The following is a 25,390-nucleotide window of genomic DNA, read 5'->3' on the forward strand; positions in this document are numbered from 1 at the left end:
TCTGTAGTTTTTGCATCAGAGTGTTGCTCTTTGAAGACTTCTAAAAGCATGCTCCACACCTCGTCCCTCTCAGATTTTGGGTGGCACTTCAGATTCTTAAACCTTGGGTCGAGTGCTGTAGCTATTTTTAGAAATCTCACATCTGTACCTTCTTTGTGTTTTGTCAGATCTGCTGTGAAAGTGTTCTTAAAATGAACATGTGCTGGGTCATCATCCGAGACTGCTATAATATGAAATATATGCAGAATGCAGGTAAAACAGAGCAGGATACATACAATTCTCCCCCCAAGATATACAGTCACAAATGTAATTGACGCTTTTTTTTTTAACGACCGTCATCAGCATGGAAGCATGTCCTCTGGAATGGTGGCCGAAGCATGAAGGGGCATATGAATGTTTATCATATCTGGCATGTAAATACTTTGCAACACCGGCTACAAAAGTGCCATGCGAACGCTTGTTCTCACTTTCAGGTGAATTGTAAATAAGAAGCAGGCAGCAGTATCTCCTGTGAATGTAAACAAACTTGTTTGCCTTAGCGATTGGCAGAAGAAGTACGACTGAGTGGACTTGTAGGCTATAAGTTTTACACTGTTTTGTTTTTGAGTGCACTTGTATAATCAAAAAAAATCTGCATTTGTAAGTTACACTTTCACAATAAAGAGATTGCACTTCAGTACTTGTCTGAGGTGAATTGAAAAATACTGTTTCTTTTGTTTATCATTTTTACAGTACATATATATGTACAGTAACTCCTCACTTAACGTTGTAGTTATGTTCCTGAAAAATGCGACTTTAAGTGAAACGATGTTAAGCAAATCCAATTTCCCCATAAGAATTAATGTAACTAGGGAAGGTTAGGTTCCAGGCAAATTTTTTTCACCAGACAAAAAACTATATTTTTTCACCAGACAAAAAACTATATTATATATCTATATCTATATCTATCTATCTATCTATATATATATATATATATATATACACACACACACACAGTATAAGTTTTGAAATGAACAATTTAACACTGTACACAGCAATGATGATTATGAAGCTTGGTTGTGGTGGTGAAGTCAGAGGGTGGAAGAGGAAGGGATATTTCCCAGGGAATGCCTTACTGCTAAATGATGAACTAGCATTCGGCTGGGGCCTCAAGGGTTAACGTTGTTAATGTAGCCTCACACTCTACAAGGCAGCACGAATGGAGGGAAGGGAGACAGCATGGCAGATGGAGTGTCAGTGAGAAGATAAGGTTATATGACTGTCTCGTCCAATCCAGCCAGTGCTGTCAAATACTTTAGCAGGTGTTCAAAAAAGACTGGAGCATGGAAGAAGATTAGCTGATTGCATATCAGTCCAGTTAAGACCGAAGTGATATTGGTAGAATGGGAAAGCCACGAGAAGCTGCAGTGAGAATATGTGCCCATAATTCATTATAAGAATCTGCAATCTATGCATACTCAATGTCTTATAGCAGCAGTGCCCAGTCTAGCTCATTTCCAGCCATATATGGCCAGTAAGTTTGTCTCAGTTCTGAGCCTTGTCACCATGATGTGTGACTTTGTTAAATTGAGATTAGACTACTACAATGCATTTTATATGGTGCTACACATGGAGGCACCTCGGTCTCTACTTGTGGTACATAACAGTGTAGTCTCATTCAGTCTAACTTAAGATATTGGGCTTAATAGAGGAGTATCTAGGGGAAATTTAATGACTGTGATATAAATGATCTAATGATCCATTCTGCAAAAAACCTGAGCTCTACCAATGTATTCTTGTGATTCATGTCTCTTCAATGGCCAGTTATATGCTTTAAGAATCTAAAAGGACTCTGCATTGAAAATAGTGAATAGTAATTAAAAAAAAACAGTGACATCATTATTAATTATTATTATTACTATTAATTTGTATTGCAGTAACACCTAATGGCCTCAATCTGAAATCAGGATCCCATGGTGCTAGGCACTGTACAAACACAGAACAAAAGGATAGTCCATTCCCCCAAAGAATTTACTGTATTGGTATAAGATAGGGTGGGAGGGGACCACAGGGTAGCAATGAGACAAGTATAACTGCATTTCATTAGACCAAAAGAGAAAGGAGGGAAGTTTGTAAGAAAAATAGAATTATTAATTAATGTATTATTACGACAACAATGGTGATGTGTGCAGAGCTGGGAATTTTATTTGCAAGTTGACTGTGATGGCTTAGGGACAATCACAAAATGTTGTCATGTATGTCCCACAAATGTCGCATAGGAATAATTACTTTCATATGTTAATTTCCCAGTTGCAGTGTGTGTATATTGAACTAAAACAACAGCTGTTTTGAACATAGAGGACTACTTTTTATTGACCACTGAAGGTGGCCAAACACTTAATGACCTCTTACCCTGCAAGCTGCTCATGTGAACCCCATACTGTGAAGGATAGCGGCAGGGTTTAGAGCTTTGGTATTCAAGTCAGTTAGAGGGAACTAAAACAAGGTCCTGATTCAAAGCCCACTGAAGTATATGGAAATCCTCCAAGGCCCCAAGAGCCTTTTTAAGGTGGCTCCATTTTCTCCAAGCATGTGCATAATTCCCATTGGCATGTCTGAAAAGAGTGTGTCTAATGATTAAAGCAAGAGACAGAGTCAGAACTCATTCTGTTCCCAGCTTTATAGCTGACTCACTCTGTGATTTGGGCCAGTCATTATATTTATGTATTTCTATTTAACTTTTCTGTGCCTCAGTTTACCTATCCGTTTAATAAGTACAATAATATATGCCTTCCATACCTCACCAAAGCGTGTTGTGGAGCTCAGTTAATAGATGTTTATAAAACACTTTTAGATCCTTGCATGGAAATTACTATATAAATGGAAATCATTATCACAGAGAGCAAAGGAGATCACTTTATTAGTCCTTTAACCTTTCACATCAAAACTAGTTCTTAATTTGAAAAGTCTGACCTATGTTTTTAAAAAAGGCCTGTTTATTTTAACACAGCTAATCCATGATCTGTTTACAAACAATTGTTCAGTTCAAGCAACATGATCAAACCATCGTTAATATTATGAATAAGTGATTAACAAACTTAAGAACAAAATAAAAATTTGAGCAGTGACAAGTCTTTCAAATCCATAATAAAATAAACAGAATGCTGATGATCATTTTGAGAAATGCTACAAACTAAATCATAATCTTGCCTTTATAATGTTATATGCAGAGGAAAACTTGTTATACTTTTTGAAATTCATAATAGAGAAATTTTAAGATATATCTGAAGATATTCAGGGCTAAATACCACCCACACATCTCTCTATAACCCACTGAAGTCAGGGGGCTGCAAGGATATAATTTAAGACAGAACTTGGTGCTCACAGTATATATGACAACACACACACTGACTTCTTATATCTGGGGACATGAAGATTTATTATTGATCTTGGCTTCACTTCAGTCATGTTTACCTTTCAGGTTAATAAAACTTGATATTCCCCATATCAGATCTGGGTTTTTTTCTATTTGTCTCTACCCCGGCTGTTTTTTATTTGTTTGTTTTTCTTCCTATGTCTTAACTCACTTGAGCTTTGAACTCTTCTCAGTAGAGGCATGTTTGAGGAGATGAGTCCATGTACATAGCAGGCAAACTCCCACGCCTACATATCCATATGCTAGGTCTGCAATCCGACTTTAATTTGTGAATGGAAACATATTTCTAATACCTATGTACTAAGAGGCCGCATGGAAAATATTCTTCATGTGGTGCTTCTGTGCCCATAGACATCTTAAAATGTGCTTCAATACAGCAAAGTTGTTGTTTGCACTACAAACAGCTTTAGACAGCACACAGTAAAATCTGCTCTTTCTGTTATTCACTGCATGCTCCCTTCTGAACAAACAGTTCATCTGCCAGTCTGTCTAGAAAATAGAGTTATCATTATACTTAATTCACCATCATTGTGTCTATTATTGTTTCTACCTCTATCTACATTTCTCTGTCTTCCAACACAAATGTCCTTACCATTTCCAAGTACTGTACATCTATTAACTCAATTTTTAACCTTCTACTGTATCAATCTTTATTCTCCCATTTGTATCATTGGCTAAATATTGTTCAGATCTCCTTGCTTAGATTTCATTGTCATCAGAATCTGGTTCCGGGAGGGACACTCCAGATAAAGACTTTTGGCTCCAATCCTAAGATGCCTTACAGCCCATGCATCCTGCACTGCTGAGGATCTAGCCTTCAGTTTCCAACTTTCTTATGTTCTATTCTCCTCATTAACAGGTGTTGCTTGTGGAATCCAAGGAAGTGCCACATACAGAGCAGCTTCAGAAATCGGCCCTTGATAGATCTTCTCTAAGTTTAGTGACCTAAACAGTGGTGCAGGTTGATAATAACTTTGATGTAAGTGAATGTTATTTTCACACTTAAGGAGGTAGAAAGATGATGTAGCAGGAAAAACAACTAGCAATGTAAGAAGGTATTATATAAAGTAAGCCCATCCTACTTTATCTTATACACCTTTGGTATAGTTGCTTTCCCTTTTATTATCCCCAGCACTGTCCTTGGCATGTAAATTACTCCAATTTACATGCAATGTGAAACTTCAGTAATACCGGAGTAAAAAATATATATAGGGTTACCAGATAGCAACTGTGAAAAAACGAGACACGGGGTGGGGGGTAATAGGCGCCTATCTAAGAAAAAGTCCCAAAAAACTGGACTGTCCCTTTAAAATGGGACATCTGGTCACCCTAAATATATAGGAATGATGGAGTAGGTCATGCTGGTGGGGGAGTGGCACTATATGTGAAAAAAAGCATAGAGTTAAATATAGTAAAAATCTTAAATGAATCAAACTGTACCATAGAATCACTATGGATAGATATTCCATGCAGATATAATAAGCGTATAGCAGTAGGAATATACTACTGACCACCTGTCTAGGATGATGATGGTGACTGTGAAATGCTCGGGTTGATTAGAGAAGCTATCAAAACAGAAAACCCAATAATAATGGGGGATTTCAACTATGCCGATATTGCCTGGGTACATGTCCTTCAAGTTGGGATGCAGAGATAAAATTTCTAGACACCATTAATGATGGCTTCTTGGAGCACCTCGTCCTGGAACCCACAAGAGGAGAGACACTAAGTGGAGCACAGGATCGGGTCCAAGAAGTGAATGTAGCTGAACTACTCAGTCATAGCAACCATAAGGTAATTAAATTTAACATTCTGGTAGAGGGGAATACCAAAGAAACCCACCACAGTATCATTTAACTTCAAAAGGGGAACTACACAAAAATGCGGAAGCTAGCCAACAGAAATCAAAAGGAACAGTCACAAAAGTGAAAGCTAGCAAACTGAATAGAAACTATTTTAAAACACCATAATAGAGGCTCAAATGAAATGTATATCCCAAACAGAAAAAGCATTAAGAAGACCCAAAATTATCACCATTGCTAAACAGCAGAGTAAAGAGGCAGTTAGAGGCAAAAAGGCATTCTTTAAAAATTGGAAGTCAACTCCTGCTGAAGAAAATAGAAAGGAGCATAAACTCTGACAAGTCAAATGTAAAAATATAATTAGGCAGGCCAAAAAAGAATTTGAAGACCAACTAGCAAAAGACACAAAAACATACAGCAATTTTTTAAAGTACATCTGAAGGAGGAAGCCTGCCAAACAAACAGTGAGCCACTAGACGATCAAGGTGCTAAAGGAGCACTCAAGGAAGACAAGGCCATTGCAGAGACGCTAAATGAATTCTTTGAATCGATCTTCACTGCAGAGGATGTGAGGGAGATTCTTACACCTGAGCCATTCTTTTTCAGTGACAAATTTGAAGAATTGTCCCAGATTGAGGTGTCAATAGAGGAGGTTTTGGAACAAACTGATAAGCACAAATAAATTACAAAGGAACTCAAATATGAAATTGCACAACCACTAACTGTGGTATGTAACCTATCGCTTAAATCAGCTTCTGTACCAGATGACTGGAGGATAGATAATTCAGCATCCTATTCAGATGGCATCCATCTCATGAGAACAGTCCTCTGTCCATGAATGTCTCCCAGAGGTCAAATATCCCAAAGCCCTCCTAATAGCACCACAGCCTGAGCCATCTGTTGGTCATCATAATCTTGTCTCACTTTCATTCTCCCCCTCTAGGGACAGGTAGAATCTCACTGAAGATCACCTGAGCCTCCATTTCCTTAAGCGGCTTCCCCAGCCTGGCATCGTCTACCTTGATGCGTTCCAGTGAGAATCTAGCTGTGTCATTTGTTCCCACATGAAGGACAATCAGTGGATTCTTTCCTGCTTCCATTAGGATCCTCTTCAGCCCCAGGTCCACATCCCATATCTTAGCTCCCGGCTGACAGCACACCCTTCTGTTCTCTGGAGCAGCTCTGGTGACAGGCCTGTCTGTTCTTCTTAGTAGAGAGTTACCAATCACATAGACCTGCCTTTTCCTGGTGATGGTGTGATTCTCTGGTATTCCTCCTGTTCTTTCTGGCTGCAAGTCCTCTTGTCTTTTATTCTCCCTTGCAATCTTCTACGAGTCATCCTGTATTCTCCTGGAGCTTTGAGCTATGGGTATTTCCATTGATAATTCTCTTCTTCTTACAGGACTAGCTGCTCTTCTCTTCTTCCTTGCCCTCCCTCCTGCAGTTATAGCCTGCTCTGCCCCTTCTTCATTTTCCAACTCCACAAACCTGTTCATGGGGTCTCTTTCTTCCTCACTATCTGGTCTTTTCCTCTGCCTGGTTCTCATAGTCATGTTTCCAATTGTTACTTTCCTCACCCAGCAGTCTCCCTTCACAGTTCTTCAGGCCAGCTTGCATCTGCAAATCTTGACTTTTCCCTTCAGCCTCCTCTTGCCTTCCCTCCATCATTTGCTTGAATCCCCTTCAAAACTCAACCATAGTTTTCTCCTGCATCTCCAAACCTCGGATTGTCTCTTCCATCAGTTCTATCAAACAGCACTTCATACAAACTAAGCCCTTTTCAGGTACCCGCTCCAAGATCACATACATCCCACTGCTTCCACATATGGTCATCTTCATTGTCTCTTCTATTGCTTGGTTCACTACCATTGCTGCCTCAGTGACTATCATAGCCTCCCCAGCTCAAGTCTTCTCAAGGAAAAAGAAAAAACAAAACAAAAAACATCAAAATAAAACCAGAACATTCCCACCCCCCCCAAACTCCCCTTATAAACTCTCACTCATACACCTCTGTTTACAGCTCTGTTTGCTGGCTCCTGTGCCGCTGTAATTTTTCTGTTCTGTTCATTCCCTCTGAAGCACCTGGCATTGACCTCTGTCAGAAGAAAGGATCCTGGGCTAGATGGACCATTGGTCTGACCCAGTATGGCCATTCTTGTGTTCTTATATATATAATTTACACCACTATTTACATTTGAATTTGTTCCAGAGACTTCCATGGGATTACACCTGCTTACACCAGGTCTAAATTTGGCCAGTCAATCTTGGATCCCACAGGTGCGTTGATATGAAGTCTTTTTTTGGTGGAGGGATGACACATTTTTTAAGAAAGTTGGACTGAAATAGATGGTGTTGAAAAAAACTGTCCTCGGTTCAAGGATTTTTTTGCACTTCTGTTCAGATTCTGCTCCAGTTTACAGTGGTGTTAATCCTCAGTAGCTTCACTGAAGTAACAGAATAACTGAGCCGAAAATCTGGCCCCTTTTCTTCTCATTAGATTTCCTGCATATATTGGCGTAAAGAAAGGCTGTTTCAAAACTGCAGAAATGCATTCAGATATGACTGCATGCTCCACCTGAGGGATTCCCTTACCTTCAGTGGGATTTTTCGTGAGACTATTAACTAACTCATCAAGTTTCCTCAAACAGCAGATAACATAACAGATTTATAGCGAGTTTATCTCTTGGGCAAGCTGAAGTGGTGGAAATTGCCTGGAGAAAATTGACACCCTAATAACTGATTCTTTTTGCTGTTAAGATTTTGAAAGTCCTGAGTCTTTCCAAGATCAAATCAAAACTGCTCAGCAGCAAGCTATGGGGAATTCCTCCAGATTCCTAGAGCAGCTTTCTTGCTTAAATCCAGAAATGATACTGTTACAGATGTAGATTTGAATGAAATTATTTGCCTAAAATAGATAACTCTGTTACCTCTAGGGATTTTCAGTATCTGCTAATTTGGCTGTGTTATTAACTTCGTCATTGATATCCAGAATCTATGAATTGTAGAGGAAAGCTGCAAAAGCTTAGTTATATAAGAAACCCTCGAGGCCATGAAATGTTATTAAGAGGCAAATCATAAACTCACAGCTCTTCTGAGATTGATTTGGAGCCAGAAGATCAGAGGGAAATGAATACTGTATGGGACACCTGGTTTATGTATGTAAATAAATATATGTGCATATGCAAATATGATTTTTCCCCTTCTCCATTTTGATGTGGGAGCTGCTGGTGATAGCAGAACTTCTTCCCACTGCCAGCAAGGTCACCATTCAAAAACCATCTGATTGATCCAAATGTTTACCACATTCCTACAGGGGTAAATGAAATCTGAAAGAAGACAATTCATGACTCACAGTAGGGGTTTGAAGGACCATGGGCACTGGAACAATTTGTATAGTGGGGGTGCTGAGAGCCGTTGAACCAAACTGTAAACCCTGTATATGATGGAAACCACTTCAAGCCAGGGGGTGCAGCAGCACCCCCAGCACCCCTAGTTCCAGCACTTATGTGTAGCACCTTATGGCAACAAAACTGTAGCTGTATATGGCAGAGAAATACTGCCAGACTAAGCACAAGCCTCTGCATTGTTTGCATCAAAATGTGTCCCCACATATCCTGAGAGTTTTATGGCAACAATTGTTATACTGTGTTCATTCCACGTGATACTTCTCTTATGTGTTTTGTAAAATGCATTGCACATATGTTTAAATATGATGGGCCAAATTTATCCCTGGAGTAGAATTACACCAGGAATGAATTCTGCCCAGTTGTGTGTAAACCCCACACTGGGACAGAAGGGATTAAGGAGCCATTCTGGGCCCAGGTGACTCCATCCCGCTAGACTTGTTGTAGCGGAGAGAGCAGCTTAAGAGGGAGAAAGCTCAGAAGGGGACAGTGGAGGGGAGGGAGGGAGCACGGTAGAGAAGAGACGAGAGGAGAGGAGACCTATCTTGGGAGCTCCTGAATAAGGGTACAGCAGGAGTCCTTTCTGAAAGGGTGGGCCAGCAACTGGCAGCTGCTCGAGGCCTTAGAAAGGGTCTATGGAAGAGATCCAGCTGTGAGCTTTCCCTCTTGGGCAGAGGGCTAAGAGAAGCCTGGGAGGCTGAGCCCTGAGCTGGGAGCCTGGCTGGAAACAGGCCTGATCAGGGACTGCAGCCTGTCTGAAACCATGGATTGAGAGAGAGCATGGCAGCCTCGAGCAGTGGGAATAAAACCCAGGAACTTGCCCCAGCTTGAAGTGGGGTCCAGCCTGCAAAGAAAAAGGCTACCAGCTGCGCTGAAGATTCAGTTGTATTTGCTCTCTTCTATTGGACTTGAAGTGAAGGATTTTGATGCCTAATGGGGAAGCAAGTGGTAGGAAGTCCCCAAGGGAGGCAGCCCTGAAGCATTCTGGGGTGTTTGATATCACTGCCTCTCATAGGGCTCAGGGTCAGATCATGGTGGAGAGCAAGGGCCTGGGCTCCCCTAGCAACCACCCTTTTTGTGGAAGGAGTATAAACCCAAGGAGAGGACAGAGACATTGTAAGCACTGAGTCAAGGGCGTGTCACCCAAAGGGGCCCGGAGGAAGGCTGAAACTTTTTTCTTTTGCGGGGACTTTGGGCTGTATATATTTTGTTGGATTCTGTTACCCCAGAAGGAAAAAAGCTCAACTGATGACCTGACTGGGGGTGAGATGGTAGGAAACCAAGGCAGGTTTCTGATAGAATGTTATCAAAATCTACATAGTCTTGCAGAACATGTTGAATTTGACAAATTGACAAATTCTGACAAAAACATGTTGTGCCAAATTTTTTCCAACAGCTCTACTAATTCTTCCTCAGGATTTCATGGCACTCACTACCCCACCAGTGTGCACTCCCAGAGGGCTAGGAACAATCTGACCCAAAATGTCTGCCGTTGCCAGTTTTTAAGAAATTTGAATCAGTAGTAGCATATAAATTGGTAATGCTGGTAAACTCTGTCTGGGCTTTCTCTGTGTTCTCTTCAGGAACCCTACTTTTGAGTGTCCTACTTCATCCCTCTCTGCTTACAGAGGCATTGTCAAGTTACCAATGTTAAAAAAGGATTTCCCTTAAGGACTGATTTTTCTTGTAAGCCATAATGTCTGGATTCCCCCTGGATAATGTGTGAAACCATATTTCCCATGTTGAGAAATAAAAGCAAGCAACAAAACTCCATGAAAAGTGTGCATATGTGGACTCTTTCCCCTAACTCAGCCACTGTCCCTACTGCTGCGTCAGGATCTTTAGATCCCACTAAAGTCAGGTTGAGATCCTGGCAACATGTTGAGCATCTTCTGGTCCAGCCTCAACTCTCACTGGTCACCCAGTTCACTGAACTGCAATTTTCTGCTTTCTCTCTGTCCCTCACAAGTAAGCTTAAGATATCCTTTGGGCTCTTTAATAATAGATTGAGCTGGGTTGTCTTGAGGATTTGGTCCAGTGCATTGTAAAATGGGTCCCTCAGCCCTAAGGACATGTAGAGCTTGCTGATTATAGAAGCTTCTATTCAGCGGCAGCTCTGGGCACCAACGCTCCAAGCACGTGCCTGGGGCGGCAAGCCGCAGGGGGTGGCCTGCTGGTCCCTGCAAGGACAGCAGTCAGGCTGCCTTCAGCGGCATGCCTGCAGAAGGTCTGCCGGTCCTGCAGATTTAGCGGCAATTCGGCGGTGGGTACGCCGAAGCCACGGGACCAGGGACCTCCCACAGGCATGCCGCCGAAGGCAGCCTGCCTGCCATGCTTGGGGCGGCAAAAAAGCTAGAGCCGCCCCTGCTTCTATTAGATTTTGAAACTTAAGATCGTAACTCATTTGTGTATGTATGTTTTCCTGCTTTAACCTTGCAAATAACTATGTGGTTCCCTTTTCCTATTTAATAAGTCTTTATATAGTTAATTATAGGATTGGATACAAGCATTATCTTTAGTGTGAGATCTAAGGTGCAATTGACCTGGGTCCTGTGGGGCTGGGAGTAACCTGAATATTGTGATTTTTGGAGTAAGGGACCATCTATCACTAAGGTGCACTCACCTGGGTGGCAAGGTAGATCAGAGTACTCCAGGGGACCGTCTGTGACTCCATATTGAGGCTGTTATAATGCCTAAACAGTTTACATTTGATAATTCTTGGGGATATCTAAGTATAGAACTAATAACACTCTGGGGTTTGTGCCCTGGTTCTTAATCTGCCCTGAGGTTGGTACTCATGCTCTTCAGTCACTGCATACAAGATTACAGAGCCTCAGTCTGTCATTATCTTTCTTCTCACGGTAGGATGTCAGAAAGGGGAGCAGCAGAAATGTCTGTTGGGCAGTCAACTTGCAAGGGGCCTCTCTGCTCTGCTATTAGAGTCAGTCCCCTGGGATGCTTGCACTCAAACTCTGGAGTGTTTCTCTCTTGATGTGTCATCCAGTCCTTCCCCCTCCCTTGGTCTCTCAGTCTCCCCCCTCCCCCCTCGCTCTCTTTCTCTTGGTAGCTGGAATACCCGGTGAGAGTCCTGTTGCTGTCCTGTCCTTGCCTGCACCCTCCTCCTGCTTTTTACTCCACTCAACTCTTCTTCTCTTTCTGGTAAGTCTGACAAACAATTTCTCTGCTGACACTATTTTGTGGCACCGGTCACTGCCTTTCATCAAAACGCCTCACTTCAGTACTGTCAATGCAAGTTTTCAAGATAAGTTTATTTTGGGGGCATTACTTTGAAAGCATAGGTGCTGTGTGTGTGAGACACAAAGCCGATATAACAATAACAGCCCTGTGGGGGCTGCCACCGAAAGCAAGACATGCATTTTTCCAAAGAAAGATTAAAAAAAACATAATTAGATGAAGATGGATCTTATATGAGATCAAGGAAAATGGCAGTTTTGCTGCAAAAATAATCAGGACTCGGGTGTGGGTGAGACGTAAGGCAGGTGATCTGGTAAAGTTTCTGGGTCTGGTTTCTTTCTGTTCTTCTGCGGGTGTGTGTCCTGCAGCATCCAGTTACTTTGCTGATCTTTATACTAGAAGTTGTCGATAAATGCCGACTACTTTATGCCTGTTATGTAATTAGTCGTGTCAGGTTTATTATTGTTTTTGAAGGAATATGAAGGGTTTAGGATAACACAAGGCACATCCATTTGTCTGTGGGATAATCAGAACTAATCTGACATGGGACATGCCGGAGTTTGACATTTACTGCTTTAAGTTTTGCTGTAGTTTAAGTCTGAGTTCATTTCAAGGTAAAACTTTAGTTTTGATCAACACATGCTGTTTGGTTTAATCATGTTGAAGACTTTGCTTTACAGATGATTTTTAATGAATTTCAAGAATAAAGTGCTAAATACCATTACCCATTTTAGAAGTGCTTAAAATAGCTTCTGGCAGCAGAACAGATGCCATGTGTCTTTCTGCTGGCTACAAGAGAAGGCAAGAACTAAATATAGACAAGTGTTTGCAAACCTTCTTGAAGTGCAAACTGAAAGAGGGGAAGGATAAAGAAATACTTGTGGCAGAAAAGATGACACTTTTCATAATCCCCATCCCCACTTTAAAGGATTTACGTTGTTTACGGGGGAAAAAAACATTTATTTTTGTGGCTGTTCATAATTAATCAGTATTTCCTAAGTGCAGAGTGTAGCATGGTGGCAGAGCGTCTGTACTGCATGGGTGACTATTTTTTCCAGCAGTAGAAGAATACTATTATCACAATACTGCTAAGTCAGGGCACTGCCCTTTTCTATTTTGGGACTAATTGGCCTTTAAAGTAACCGTATAGACCTGAAAATGAGATTTAAGGTTTCAGAGTAGCAGCCGTGTTAGTCTGTATCCGCAAAAAGAACAGGAGTACTTGTGGCACCTTAGAGACTAACAAATTTATTAGAGCATAAGCTTTTGTGGACTACAGCCCACTTCTTCGGATGCACTGTCAGAAAACATTTAAAAGGCTGCTGTATTTTAGATCCAAACAAACTCAACATATGACAATACTGACCATTTTGGGATTATCAAATGGGGACCCACAGTTTCTCTCTCCCTTCGGGCTAAGCAGATTGTGTGTTCGAATTCCTCCACCAGTGCATAGGCTGACTGCAGTAGTAGAAGCTGGACTGGCTGTTAAAGTGAGGTGCTATCTCCAGTGGAAGTTAAAGTCTCGTTACATTTGTTTTAAAAAGGAATATTAGAGGATAACGCCGATATCCTAACCAACCTTCCCACCAACAAAACTTTTCCCACCTGAAGGATAGGTTTACACAGCAAAGAAAAACCCACAGCTGGCCCATGCAAACCTACTTGGGCTTGCAGGGCTCGGGCTGCGGGGCTGTTTCATTGCTGTGTAGACTTCTGGGCACGGGCTGGAGCCTGAGCTCTGGGACTGTCTCCACCCTGCAGGGTCTTAGAGCCCAGGCTCCAACCCAAGCCCGGAAGTCTACACAACAATGAAACACCCCCACAGTCCGAGCCCTGTGAGCTCAAGTTGGCTGGCATGGACCATCTGTGGATTTTTCTTTGCTGTGTACACATGCTCAAATGGCTCTGGTCCGAGGGACACAGTGCCGTTCCATGATTCCTAAGCTCCAGCCTGCAACTGAGTTGGGGAACAAGGCAGGGCCCATAGATTCATGATTGGACAGATTCATTGCCCATTCCTCCTCCCACTCACCACAGAATAGGATGCAGCCCACATGGGAACTACCACAGCCATGAGGCAGTTGTAGTATTCATAGAGAATGGAATCCACTTAGGTGCCTAAAGCCAGATTTAGGCCACCAAGTCCCATTTTTAGGCACTTAAGTCCCCCATGGTGATCCATAAAACTATTACCCTCCTAAACTCATTGGGTGCTGAAATTTTTCAAAGTAAAAATTCCTTCAGCACCTACAATTCTGCCTCTATGCTTGCACACTGCTACCTTGCTCCAAGCATCTGGCCACCTATCTCCCACCTCAGCCCCAGAGCGATTCACAAATCTGGAGAAGACAGACGTTCAGCTGCCTAACTCACCCAATGGGCCTGATGCAGTGGGCAGACTGAGAGGGCACCTACCAGATCAGGCCCCATTCAAAATCCCGGAGGTGGTTGTGCCATTTTATAACTTTTATCCCAGTTGTTAGACCACTCATCTGGGATGGGAGAGACCCAGGTTTCGTTCCCTCACCCCTGGCAGGAGGAGAAGGATTGGAACAGAGGCCCTCCCATCTCTCGGGGGCGGGGAGTGCGCTAACTACTGAGCTGTGGGACAGTCTGATCTGAGGCTCTCTCAGGCTCTCCTGTTGAAACTGTTCCATTCTGGCTAAATAATGGAAGAGTGACTGAAGCAAGGGGATTTGACCCAGAGTCTCCTGCCCCGTAGGTTGGTGCCCTCACCAGTGGACTACAGAGTCATTCCAATTCTCTTTCTCTGGCCCAATCATTCTGTTATTATTTAATCTAGAGTACAACAGCTTAACAGAAGAGAGCCTGACATTAGAATATCCTGTAGCTCAGTGCTTAGTGCATTCTCTTGGGAGGTGGGAGACTCCAGTTTCAATCCTTTGTCCCCCTCTGCCTGGCAGGCAGGGGCAGGATTTGAACCTGGGACTCTCACATCCCAGGTGAGTGCACTAACCACTGAGCTAAAAGTTATAAGGTGGGCACTACCACCTTTGGCCATTTGTGTGGTGTGAGGCAGGCACCTAACTCATTCCCACAGGAAACTACACAGGCACCTAATCCAGAAGAGGGATTCCCATTCGTGGGTCGCTCACAGAACTAGGCACCTCCCAGCACCTATCTCTGAGAGAGAGGGTGGGCTCAGTACGTCAGTATCTGCCATCCACAAACTTAGGCAGCTCCCCCTTAGCATGCTGGCTTTTGTGGATCCCATTCTTAGGCACCTGTCTCTCCCCATTCATTGTATAGGAGCCAAGCCTAGACACCTAACTTGGCTTTGTGGATCGCATGTTGTTCATGTGATTTTCTAAATGCTGTGACACTCAGCATTGCAATGCCTAAATCCTGTTGTGCATTGCACCCAGAGTGATTCTATAACTGCTTTATGGCCTGATGAGGAAGGATTCCTGATGCATGGCCAGGTTACGCTGCAGGGAGTGACAAGGTGGCTGAGGTAATATCTTTTATTGGACCAACTTGTGTGGGTGAGAGAGACAAGCTTTCGAACTTACACAGAGCTCTTCTTCAGGCCTGGGAAAGATACTCACAAGTATCACAGCTTAATACAAGGTGGAAAAGATATTTCAAGGGGTAATATTAACATATCCGTGTGTCTACTATAACCAGATGTGACCTAATGTTTGGTACCCTTGAGAAATTGTAGCACATTTAAGGTTATATTTTATAGAGTGTTAGTTATGAATTTCACACTGGGTTTGCCTAGATTAGAGTTTGTGGTCTTGTTTTAACTCTATTTAATTTATTGCCAATTAATTCAAATTAATGACCACAATTGTAAATGCTAGTCTAAACACTTCACAAATGTTTGTGTTCTGGAACAAACATTTGTAGACATCCAGACTAGCATTTATAATCATGGCAGGTAATTTGAATAATTGGCAATCAATGAACTCAAGTTAAAATAGGACCACAAACTCTAGGCTAGACAAACATATTAATGCAAACAGGAATTGTTTGGATAAATCACTTATGCTGGGCCTAATTTTCCTCAGTAAATTAGGCACAAAATGCTATCAAATCAGAATGTTAACTTTTTAAACCCATTTCACACAGGGGTACTGACTACAGTAGAGGCAAAGCAGCAGAGAATCAGGCCCATTGATATGATAGTATTGTCCATAGGGCCAGGCACTGCAGTCTTTACACAGGCAAAACCCCCACTAAAGCCAATAAGAGTTTTGTCTATGCAAGGACTGTAGGAACAAGTCTGTAGGCCAGCATTTTAAATGGTGTTCCCCCAAAGATTCCCAATTTTATGCCCACAATTAATTGCTGGAGGACATGGTAGGCTATAGAAGGTTGACTTTCTTATCTGCAAGTAGCTAGACTTCTGAATTTTAACATTTAATACCCAAGATCAATTTGACGGGTAGGAGTTTGATATGCAGAGTCATGTATTACAAATACATTGCACATCTCTCATCATATACTGCCTTTTTAAACAGCAGCAACTTGGACACTGTAGAGAGTACACACCAATTGATCAGGGAGCAAAACTAAATTTCTTCTTTAAACCATTTCTCAGTTTTGTCATATTGCTTTATTGTTAGGGTCCTACCAATTTCAAACCCATGAAAAACATGTCACAGACTATGAAATAAGCCCTTTCCCATGAAATCTGATCTCTCCTAAATCAGCCGGGCTGGGGAGGGACAGGACTTGTCCTTCCCTGCACGGCTGTTATTGGAGGGAGATCAGACCCACCTCCACAGGCAGCACATAGAAGTGAGGGCTCTTGTTGTGGCTCATGGTGCCCAGGCTGGGGTTGGCTGCCGCCACTCACAGCTCCTGCCACCCGCACTTCCTGCTGCAGCTTGGGGCTGCTGTCCCCCCTCCCCCTCCCATGGCTCCTGCCCAGGATCGGGGCACCGAGGCTGGGGCCTGCTGCCACCACCCATAGCTCCAGCCAGGGCTCAGGGCTGCCACCCCCCATGGCTCCTGCCCAGGGTTGGGGCACCCAGGTTGGGGGTTGCTGCCGCTGCCCGTAATTCCTGCCGCGGCTTGGGGCTGCTGTTCCCCCTCCCCCCCCCATGGCTCCTGCCTGGGCTCAGGGACCTGGGCTGGGGGCTGCCACCACCACCACCACCCCGGCTCCACCCGGGACTTGGGGCTTTGGCCCCCCCACAGCTCCTGCCTGAGCTCCAGGGTTCTGCCTCCCCGTGGTTTTTGCCTGGGCTTGGGGCTACTTCCCTCCCCCTCACCCCATGGCTCCAACCAGGGCTCGGGCTGCCCAGGCTCAGGGCCTCTGCCCCCGCTCCAGGATCCTGCTTGGCTTGAGGCTTCAGGCCCCGCGGCTCCTGCCGGGGCTCAGGGCGCCCAAGCTCAGGGCTTCAGCCTCTGCCGTGCGTGCTGGGTCTCGGGGCTTCCACCCTGTGGCTCCTGCCAGGGCTGTGGCACCCATTTTTCAAATTGTCGGTGGCCCCTGGGTACAGGCCCCATGGGCCCATGCGTTAATCCACCACTGGCCCTGACTAGCAGCTAGGAGCCCCCGGTTGGGGCACTCCCTGCAGCACTGGGGAGATCAGACCTACCTCCACCTCTGGGAGCCTCCTTAAGCTGCAGTTAACTCCACAGCTGCAGCACAGAAGTGAATATGGCAATCCAGCAACCCTCCTACAACAGCTTTTGAATTAGGACCCCCATGGTTACAACACCTTGAAATTGATCAATTTTAAGACCTGTGGCCATGAAATTGACCACAATGAACGTGAATTTGGTAGGGCCCTATTTATTGTGAAAGCAAGCTCATCTTTCCAGGATAAGACAGCATTGATCTTACATATTGGATTAAAAACAGACAAAGCATTCTTATTTATTACACTCTCTGGGGCTTTATGTCTTACCAGATGTGTGACCTGTGCTATCACTAAAGGGGACAACAACAAAAAAGACAAACGACAAAGCTGAAAGAGAGAAATTCAAGGGCAGCATGAACTAGTTCTAGTAACAGGAACCAATCCTGGAGTCTAATCCTTCTGGTTTGCACCACTCCAGCAGTGCAAAGTAGCAGTAAAGTCAACGCAGCCTACTCCATGAGGAGTTCCCTTGTTTAAACTGTACCTCTGAATGGCACAGACCCAAAGTATTAGCTCTTATACCACGCCCCCTCCAGGACTCCAGCCTTCAGGGTGTGGCCATAGTAGGAGTGGCCAAGACATTTTTATGCCCCAGTGATTCCTGTTGCTAGAATGATCCCTGGCTGCTGTGTAAGTTAGAGCAGCCTTCACACAGAGTCCAGACCTCAGGGTTTGGGGAATATAAAGGAGGATTAATGCACAGCATAATTTAACTAGTGACTGTGGATGAGAAATGTTATGGGTTTTATTTGTTTAGTTTTACAAGGAGGAGGGAAACACATAGTATACCAGATTAATCTCTTGTGTAACCAGTGAAGCAAGTGATGTTGCACCTTAGCATCATGTAATAATGTTATGATGCTGGGATTCTGTCTTTTTATATGTTTTGTACAGTGCCAAGCACACAGTTAGTGGTACTAATTAAATATGAGAATAGTGTTTTGCAGAAGTTTATTTTATTATGAATTATTTGTTTTTATTGTGGTAGTGCCAATGGGCCCCACTGTACTAGCTGGTATACAGTTACATAACAGTTTTAGAACCGTTTTTAGATTTAAAGATTTCTCTTCAGTGTTGCTAAATGAAGGTACGACACATTGTGCCATAATGAGTCTGAACTAAACAGTGAAACTGATTAAAGTTTAAAGCAATGGTCCCCAAAGTTTTCAGGATCACGGCCCCCTTAATCCTGTGTGTGTCCCTCCCCCCACCCCCCGAGCCAGGAACAGAGCCATGGCCAGGGGCCAAGGCTTGGGGTGGGGCCAGGGCTGGGAATAGAGCTGGGTGTGGAGCCACAGCTGGGCCATGGTTGGGGGCCAAGGCCAGGGGCAGGGCCGGGCATGGGGCACGGCTGGGGGCGGGGCCAGAGCAGAGCTGGGAGTGGAGCGTGGCTGGGTGGGGCTTCCTCCCCGCCCCCTTTGTGGGATGGCGTGGGCCCTGCTGAACCTTCCCAAATGTTCCTCCGCACCCCCCCAGAGGGGCACCCCACAGTTTGGGAACCTCTGGTGTAACGTGAAGCTGCCCCAGTCAGCTGGGGGAATAAACACAAGAAGTAAAACAAGTGGCATACAGTATACTCAGAAAGCACAGTAAATTAGATCATATCTGGTTTAATCGCCTGTGGTATCACTGGCAACGGGAATAAGGATTTTTTTAAATGTTAATTTTATGTGGGCATGTTCCATTTTTAATGTACAAAACTTGCTTTTTTCACTGGGGATAAATTGCCTCAGATGCTAAAGTTTTTTACATGACATATTTCTCAAGTAACAGAAAAGCACATTCCCCTGTAATCTAGACAAAACCACTAGTGTGTTGTATGATATTTGTGTACAATTAGATGGCTACATTAATTTGTTAATGTTAAACTTTCATTTGTGTGCTACTAGGTACTATACCAAGTATGGAGAATAACCAGCCCTCTGATCTCAAACCTGAACCAAACCAAGTACTCCCGCCTGCAAATAGCACTTCAACATCACCTAATCAGAATGGCCTTGAAAAACAAAACAGTGAGAAATCCTCTCCCAAGCCCAAGCCCCCAGAGAATGAAACAAGTGCTCAGCCTGAAACAACAGTTTGTGACATATCTGAAGAGCTGAGCCGACAGCTGGAGGACATTATTAAAACCTATGGGTCTGCTGCTAGCCTAGTGGAGAAAGAGAGAGCTGCTAAAGGAACTGACAAGCCTGAGAAGGGAGAATCATTCAATAACGAGGACGGAGACTATGACGATGCAAATGACGAGAGTGAGAAAGAGCAGATAGCTACTGGGGATGCCTCAGGAGCAAAGGAATCCACCATCAATAAGGAGCAAAAACTGGAAAAGAAAATCCTGAAAGGGCTAGGCAAGTATTTATGTAACTGAAATGCAGCCCTTCTATGAGTCATTGCTTAAAACAGAAAACACTCTGATCTATTTGTTAGTCTCTAAGGTGCCACAAGTACTCCTGTTCTTTTTACTTTGATCTATGTTGATTCCCACATTAAATCCCTATTGGTCATTGATAGTAAGAATTTTCTGGTTACGTGTGGAGAAGTGTGACTGTTGTTGCAAACTTTGTCTAGTTACATATGTTTTACATAATTATCCAAGAAATAGATTTAGGCTGCATCAGATGTTGATCCTTTTAATAACACGGACATCCAAGAGAATATTATACAATATTGTGCTGCCCAACTAGCACTTTTTTCTCCTAGTCAACGCAGTTTGGAAGTTGTGGGTTGGAGAATATGCTGGAGAGAGTTGTATTACCCAGGGGCCAAAAGAGTGGACTTTTCCTACAGGGAGTACACCTGGAGTAAAAAAGGTCCCCAGCTGGTGTAGAGCTGGCAAAGTAGCTCCCCTCGCAGCCTCTAGAATAGGAAGAGTACTGTGGGAACAGAAGAGGCCATGGCCACAGCATACTATGCTCCAACTATGTTCAACTGCACACAACCCCTAAGGGACCTTTTGCAGGCTGGATGTAAGTTAGAGCAGCACTAAGGCTGCTCTAATTTACACCAATGGTCAAAATGGTCCCCAAACTGCACCAGAATATTGGTGTTACAAAGGTGGGTATAAAGTATTTAGTTGTCTACCTCATCAAAGGTGGGTGTGTGTTTTAGTCTGACAATGTATGTACAGTGCATTAAAGATATAGGGCCAGATTCTCTCTTGCATCCAAGATTCCACATGGGGTCAGGGAGCCAGATGTGGCTACCTGATTGCATGGGCAAGTCTGCACTGGTCCTCGATAGAGTAGCCTAAGGGTCTGCTTCAATTTACACTAATGGCATGTGGTCACTGAGGATCAGCATAGTGGCATACAATCCTACCCTGTCCCTCCCTCACTTCAGCAGGCCCCCGCATGAACTTTCCCAACACCAGCATGCCCCGTATACTGGGGAAAGAGGATGGCACAGCACCAGCTAAGAGTATCCACCTGCTGAGGGAATTCTTACTTGTTACAGCCAGAATCCAGCCCTTTTGCACCATACAAAGACTCTGGCCCAGAAATCTCTAGGTTAGTACTGTGCATATAACCCAATCGCTTTGCTAAAAAGTATTGAATAAAAATAGTTCATGAGCAGGGATCCTAGAAATCCATTTGCCATGGAAAAATGCAGAATTTGGGTTTTTACAGAGAATCTTTAGGTTTTACATTTTGTGAAAAAATAAAAAATATATTAATTATTAGCTAATTTTTTTTGAAAACACCAATGTCACTTAATCAATGCATGCAACCTCCCCACCTTGTGGTTGATTTTTGAATGCGCTTTAAATTTACACAGCTAAACATACTCCAATACACTGCTTCCGCGAATAGAGGTTACTCAATTGCGTATAGGGGTTCGTGTTTTAATGCGTCTCAAATTTCACTTCAGCTTCCAGACGTGAGTAAGAAAGGATGCTGAAAACATTAAAAATCACTCTAAAGATCATGTCACTAAGTTTGGCAAGGACAAATTTCCTGTGTATGGTAATGTGCTGTTCTGTATCGTATGCAGCAAGGCTGTATATTATGTTAAAAGGCAGATAATTGTATGACACATAGAAAGCGCTAAACAATCAATGAAAAGAAACAAAAACAAGAGGCTGAAACAGCAGGGCAATCGACAACAGTAAAGAAACACTGACTGGATCATTCTATTCATTTTATTTTATTATAATGTTTGATGGCACTGATAGGCTTCAAACTTGCTTAAACATTTTAAATATATCAGTAAAACATTGCGTTTAACTGATACCTATATATATTGTGGCTAGGAAAACTAAAGTTCAGCTTTTCATTTTAATTCTGGAAAAATGCAGATTTTTATGGGTTTTTACTGGAGAATTTTGGTTTTTGTATCATAGAAAACTAGGATCCCGGCTCATGAGGCAGATTTTCAAAGGCAATTAACTCCCATCGACTTTCAGCGGAATTTAGGCACCTACGTGTGCTTTTGAAAAATCTACACCTATAGCTAGAAAACTGTTCAGGGCCAAGTTCTAGAATGGGATCAAGTTCTAGACATGTTTGTGATTAGCAGACTCTGTTCATGTCTTCCTCTAAAAAAACAAAAGCAAACAAGGTGAAAATTATTCCTTTCACACCAAGAGGTTTCATTTGTAACTGAGCTTTTTAGATTAACACATCAAACAGCCTATTTCCTAACAGCACACCATATACTAACTGCCTTCTCATCAACCCTCTGTTTCTTTTTTTTTAAGGGAAGGAAGCCACGCTGCTGATGCAAAGCTTGAACAAGCTGAATACGCCAGAAGAGAAGCTGGACATGTTATTTAGGAAGTATGCTGAGATGGTTAGTATAGCATTTGTTGACTTATGTGAGAAAAAAAAAATCTATACCTGAAGTGATAAACAAGATGTGCAATACAGTATACTCTAACTTTATTCTGTATAAAGTCTTTTATACAAACTGTGTCCCAAAACACTTTTCAGGGTTAAATAATAAATCATAGCCAAAGAAGATGAAAAACTAAAGGGCAAGGCCCAAAAGCTATATTTTCAGAGGAGATCTGAAAAGAGATGGAGAATTGATGAGGCAGAACATTGGCAGCTTAAATGAAATATGTACCAAACCCTTTAGTAAAGTGCAGCCTAATTGAAGACATGCATTTTGCCAACCAGCTGTGAGGCTACAGCCATGATAAAGAATTAACATCTAGTGCAGTTGAAAAAGGATTTTCTCCTTATTAAATTTGAATATTTTCTACTATTCCTAGTCCTTTTTAAAGAAGACTAAATGTTATTTTTTATACTATAGGTATAAGCTTAAGATTATAGGACCAGAACAGTTATTTCAAATTCCATGTATTCTCTCCTCTTCATTTCTCAAGACTTGCCTGCCCCCTCATCACACAAGCAACTTTCACAAGAAGATTCTGAGCACATATTTTAGGTCAGAGTCTTCTCTCATATACATCAGAGTAGTTCCACTGATTTTAATATTTCTATTCTGGGTGTAACTGGGTAGAACTGATATCAGAATTGGGGCCAATATCACTTGGAACATAGGGAAAGCTAAGTAAAGTATCTTTGACACAAATATATAGGTGGCAGGCCTACTTGCACCTTGTGTAATCATTTACATCGTTTCAGCATGGCTGTAAAAACACTAGGAGCCTGATTCTCCTTTGCCCTGCTCCATGTATAGTCATTAACATCTGTGCAAAGTGGGTGGACAACACTACCACTCTGATTTGGTAGGGTTTTATACCCACACTTCACATGTGTAAATTACTACACAAGCTCCCAGACAGGAGAGAACTGGGCCCTATAGTTACAATCCAAATGCCTGATCCTGCAATGAGCTCCCTGCTGGCAGCACCCCTGCACTCCCTCCCATACAGAGCCCCATTTAAGCCAGTGTGGGCTGATTTTCAACATAAGTAAATTGGGTCCATGTGAATGCACTGATCTTACCATGCTGAGCTCATTGTGGGATCAGGATCTAATTCATCCTCTGTGTAATTCTATTGGCTACATTTGGCCTAGTGTGGGCACCAACAAAACAAGAACAATTAGGTAGGTAGATTGATTGATTGATTTAGGAGCAGAATAATAAAAGACCTGATGAATAACTAAGAAAAATCAGCCATAAAAATGTTGTGGACTAAATTTGCCAGAGGATACTCCAATTTTTCACACTTGCTGTCTGGTCACACTATGCTTACTAATATCCACTGTGCTTAGGAAAACCAATGTTTGTAAAACACACAGTTAAGAATTCCAATTACATCACCAACCAAAAGGCTTGGGTTTTGATGAAACAGAGAGCAGGTGATGTTTGTACTTGAAACAGCTCTCTAAAACCCAGAAAACAATAAAAGTTAACAGCATATCACATTTGACTGCCTGACTTCCTCAGGCAATGATTTTCTCAGTGGATTAGTTCCTGGACTGTTTGCTTCCTAAAACAGATTTTTAAAAAACTGAGAAACTGACCATGGCTTTGCACTATCAAACCAACACACACTGGAGATTAGTGGAATCTAATGTTTGTTTTTCTGGTATGTATTACGGCGTAGAATGGGGTATCAATAAATACCATTCTTATGGTTGAAAGGCTTTGTCCAAGAGCATTTTTTGATAGAGGGTTGTGAGTTCAACATTATTCACAAGTTTCTTCAGTGAATAATTCCTGGCCTGTAGATCACTCCAGTTGTAGATACTGAAACTTGGATAAATTAATAGTTGAATAGATAAAGCAGTTTCCACTGCTTTAATTAGCCACATATCATGTGGTATTGTTTCTGTTCACAGATAGGGTGATTTACATAACTAATCAACAAAGTGTGAAATTCAAGCTTTATATTCTATTGTAATATTCACACCTGACATCAGCACTGTATTGGTCAGTTGCATATATCAACCATCAGGGAACATAAATAATACCATGTAATTGACCAACACAGTGCAAATTTTGAATTCTCTACTTTATTATAGAATGTGCTAACGGTAACAGGATCAGGTGCCTCTCAAGAGCCCTTCATGGTCAAGGTTGCTTCAACAGCACCCTGCCTCAGTTTCCCTTATTCCTGAACACCTTAATTAAACTCCACCAAGTCAGAGTCCTTAAACATTTCCCTTTTGGGTCTAATTTTCTTTCATAGATAATTGTTCTTGGATAAAGCCTTTCCACTCTAAGAATGGCATACACTGATATTCCCTTCTACTCCACAGTGCCTACCAGAAAAACAAACAGACCCATCATCATCCTACTCCCCAAGCATACTTTTGACCTCAAAGGGAGACATGCCAGGGGCTCCATGAAGCAGTCTATGGACTGTGCTACTTCTATTGATGTTGGACTGCCCCACTCTTTATCACAGGGATCAATTGCACTGTGAACGGACAAAGAAGTGTAGCACCGAAAGCAGTGCTCCACATGTGGTTCGCTTATCTTGTCACGTTCAGGGCTGTAATTCAGATCAGTGAGAGGTTGTGTCGTTGCTTCTCCTGTAACCCCGAGTGCCTTAAAATGCTCTGCTGCTGTAGCTCTCCATCTGGACGCTCCAACCCTGCATACAAGCATGCACTGAATCTGTGTGTGTTAAGCAGCCCTGGTTCAGCAGCTCTGACTCCAGGAGCCTGCTTGTCACACCAAGCCATGCTCTGGTCTCCACCAGCCTTGGTTACTACTAGCCAAGTGACTCCAACACTTTTCCCAAATTTCCCCAAAACCATTCATCCTGAAATGTCCAGCCCTCTCCTGGACCACTCAGAGGAGTAATAAGGTCTGTTGCTCCTTTAAAGAGACAAAAGCACAGGAGTTTGTTGCTTTAACTAGTGTTAAAGATCACTTCAATTCCAACACAGCACTGGGTTGATTTAGAATAAAAGTAAAAACAATTTATTTTATTTAATCAAAAAGCAACATGGTATAAAGTCAGAAATGGTTACAAGCAAATAAAAGTGAAAAACACTTTGTAGTGACAAAGTCTTAACAAAACTACAGGCTTGG

The 25,390-nt window shown here is 42.7% G+C and overlaps 1 protein-coding gene across 1 annotated transcript in view; it reads left to right on the forward strand.

The window, feature by feature from the left end:
• Positions 1–11,594: 11,594 nt before the first annotated feature.
• The window catches only part of TXLNB (taxilin beta), a 52,513-nt gene continuing 38,717 nt past the window's right edge, over positions 11,595–25,390 (forward strand). The window contains exons 1-3 of the mRNA XM_054021434.1: positions 11,595–11,780; positions 19,327–19,785; positions 22,134–22,225. Coding sequence (XP_053877409.1) covers positions 19,341–19,785; positions 22,134–22,225 — 537 coding nt within the window. The 5' untranslated portion in view covers positions 11,595–11,780; positions 19,327–19,340. The remainder of the gene's footprint in view (positions 11,781–19,326; positions 19,786–22,133; positions 22,226–25,390) is intronic.

The sequence above is a fragment of the Malaclemys terrapin genome, chromosome 3 (assembly GCF_027887155.1).
Source record: "Malaclemys terrapin pileata isolate rMalTer1 chromosome 3, rMalTer1.hap1, whole genome shotgun sequence".
NCBI classification, from domain to species: Eukaryota; Metazoa; Chordata; order Testudines; family Emydidae; genus Malaclemys; species Malaclemys terrapin.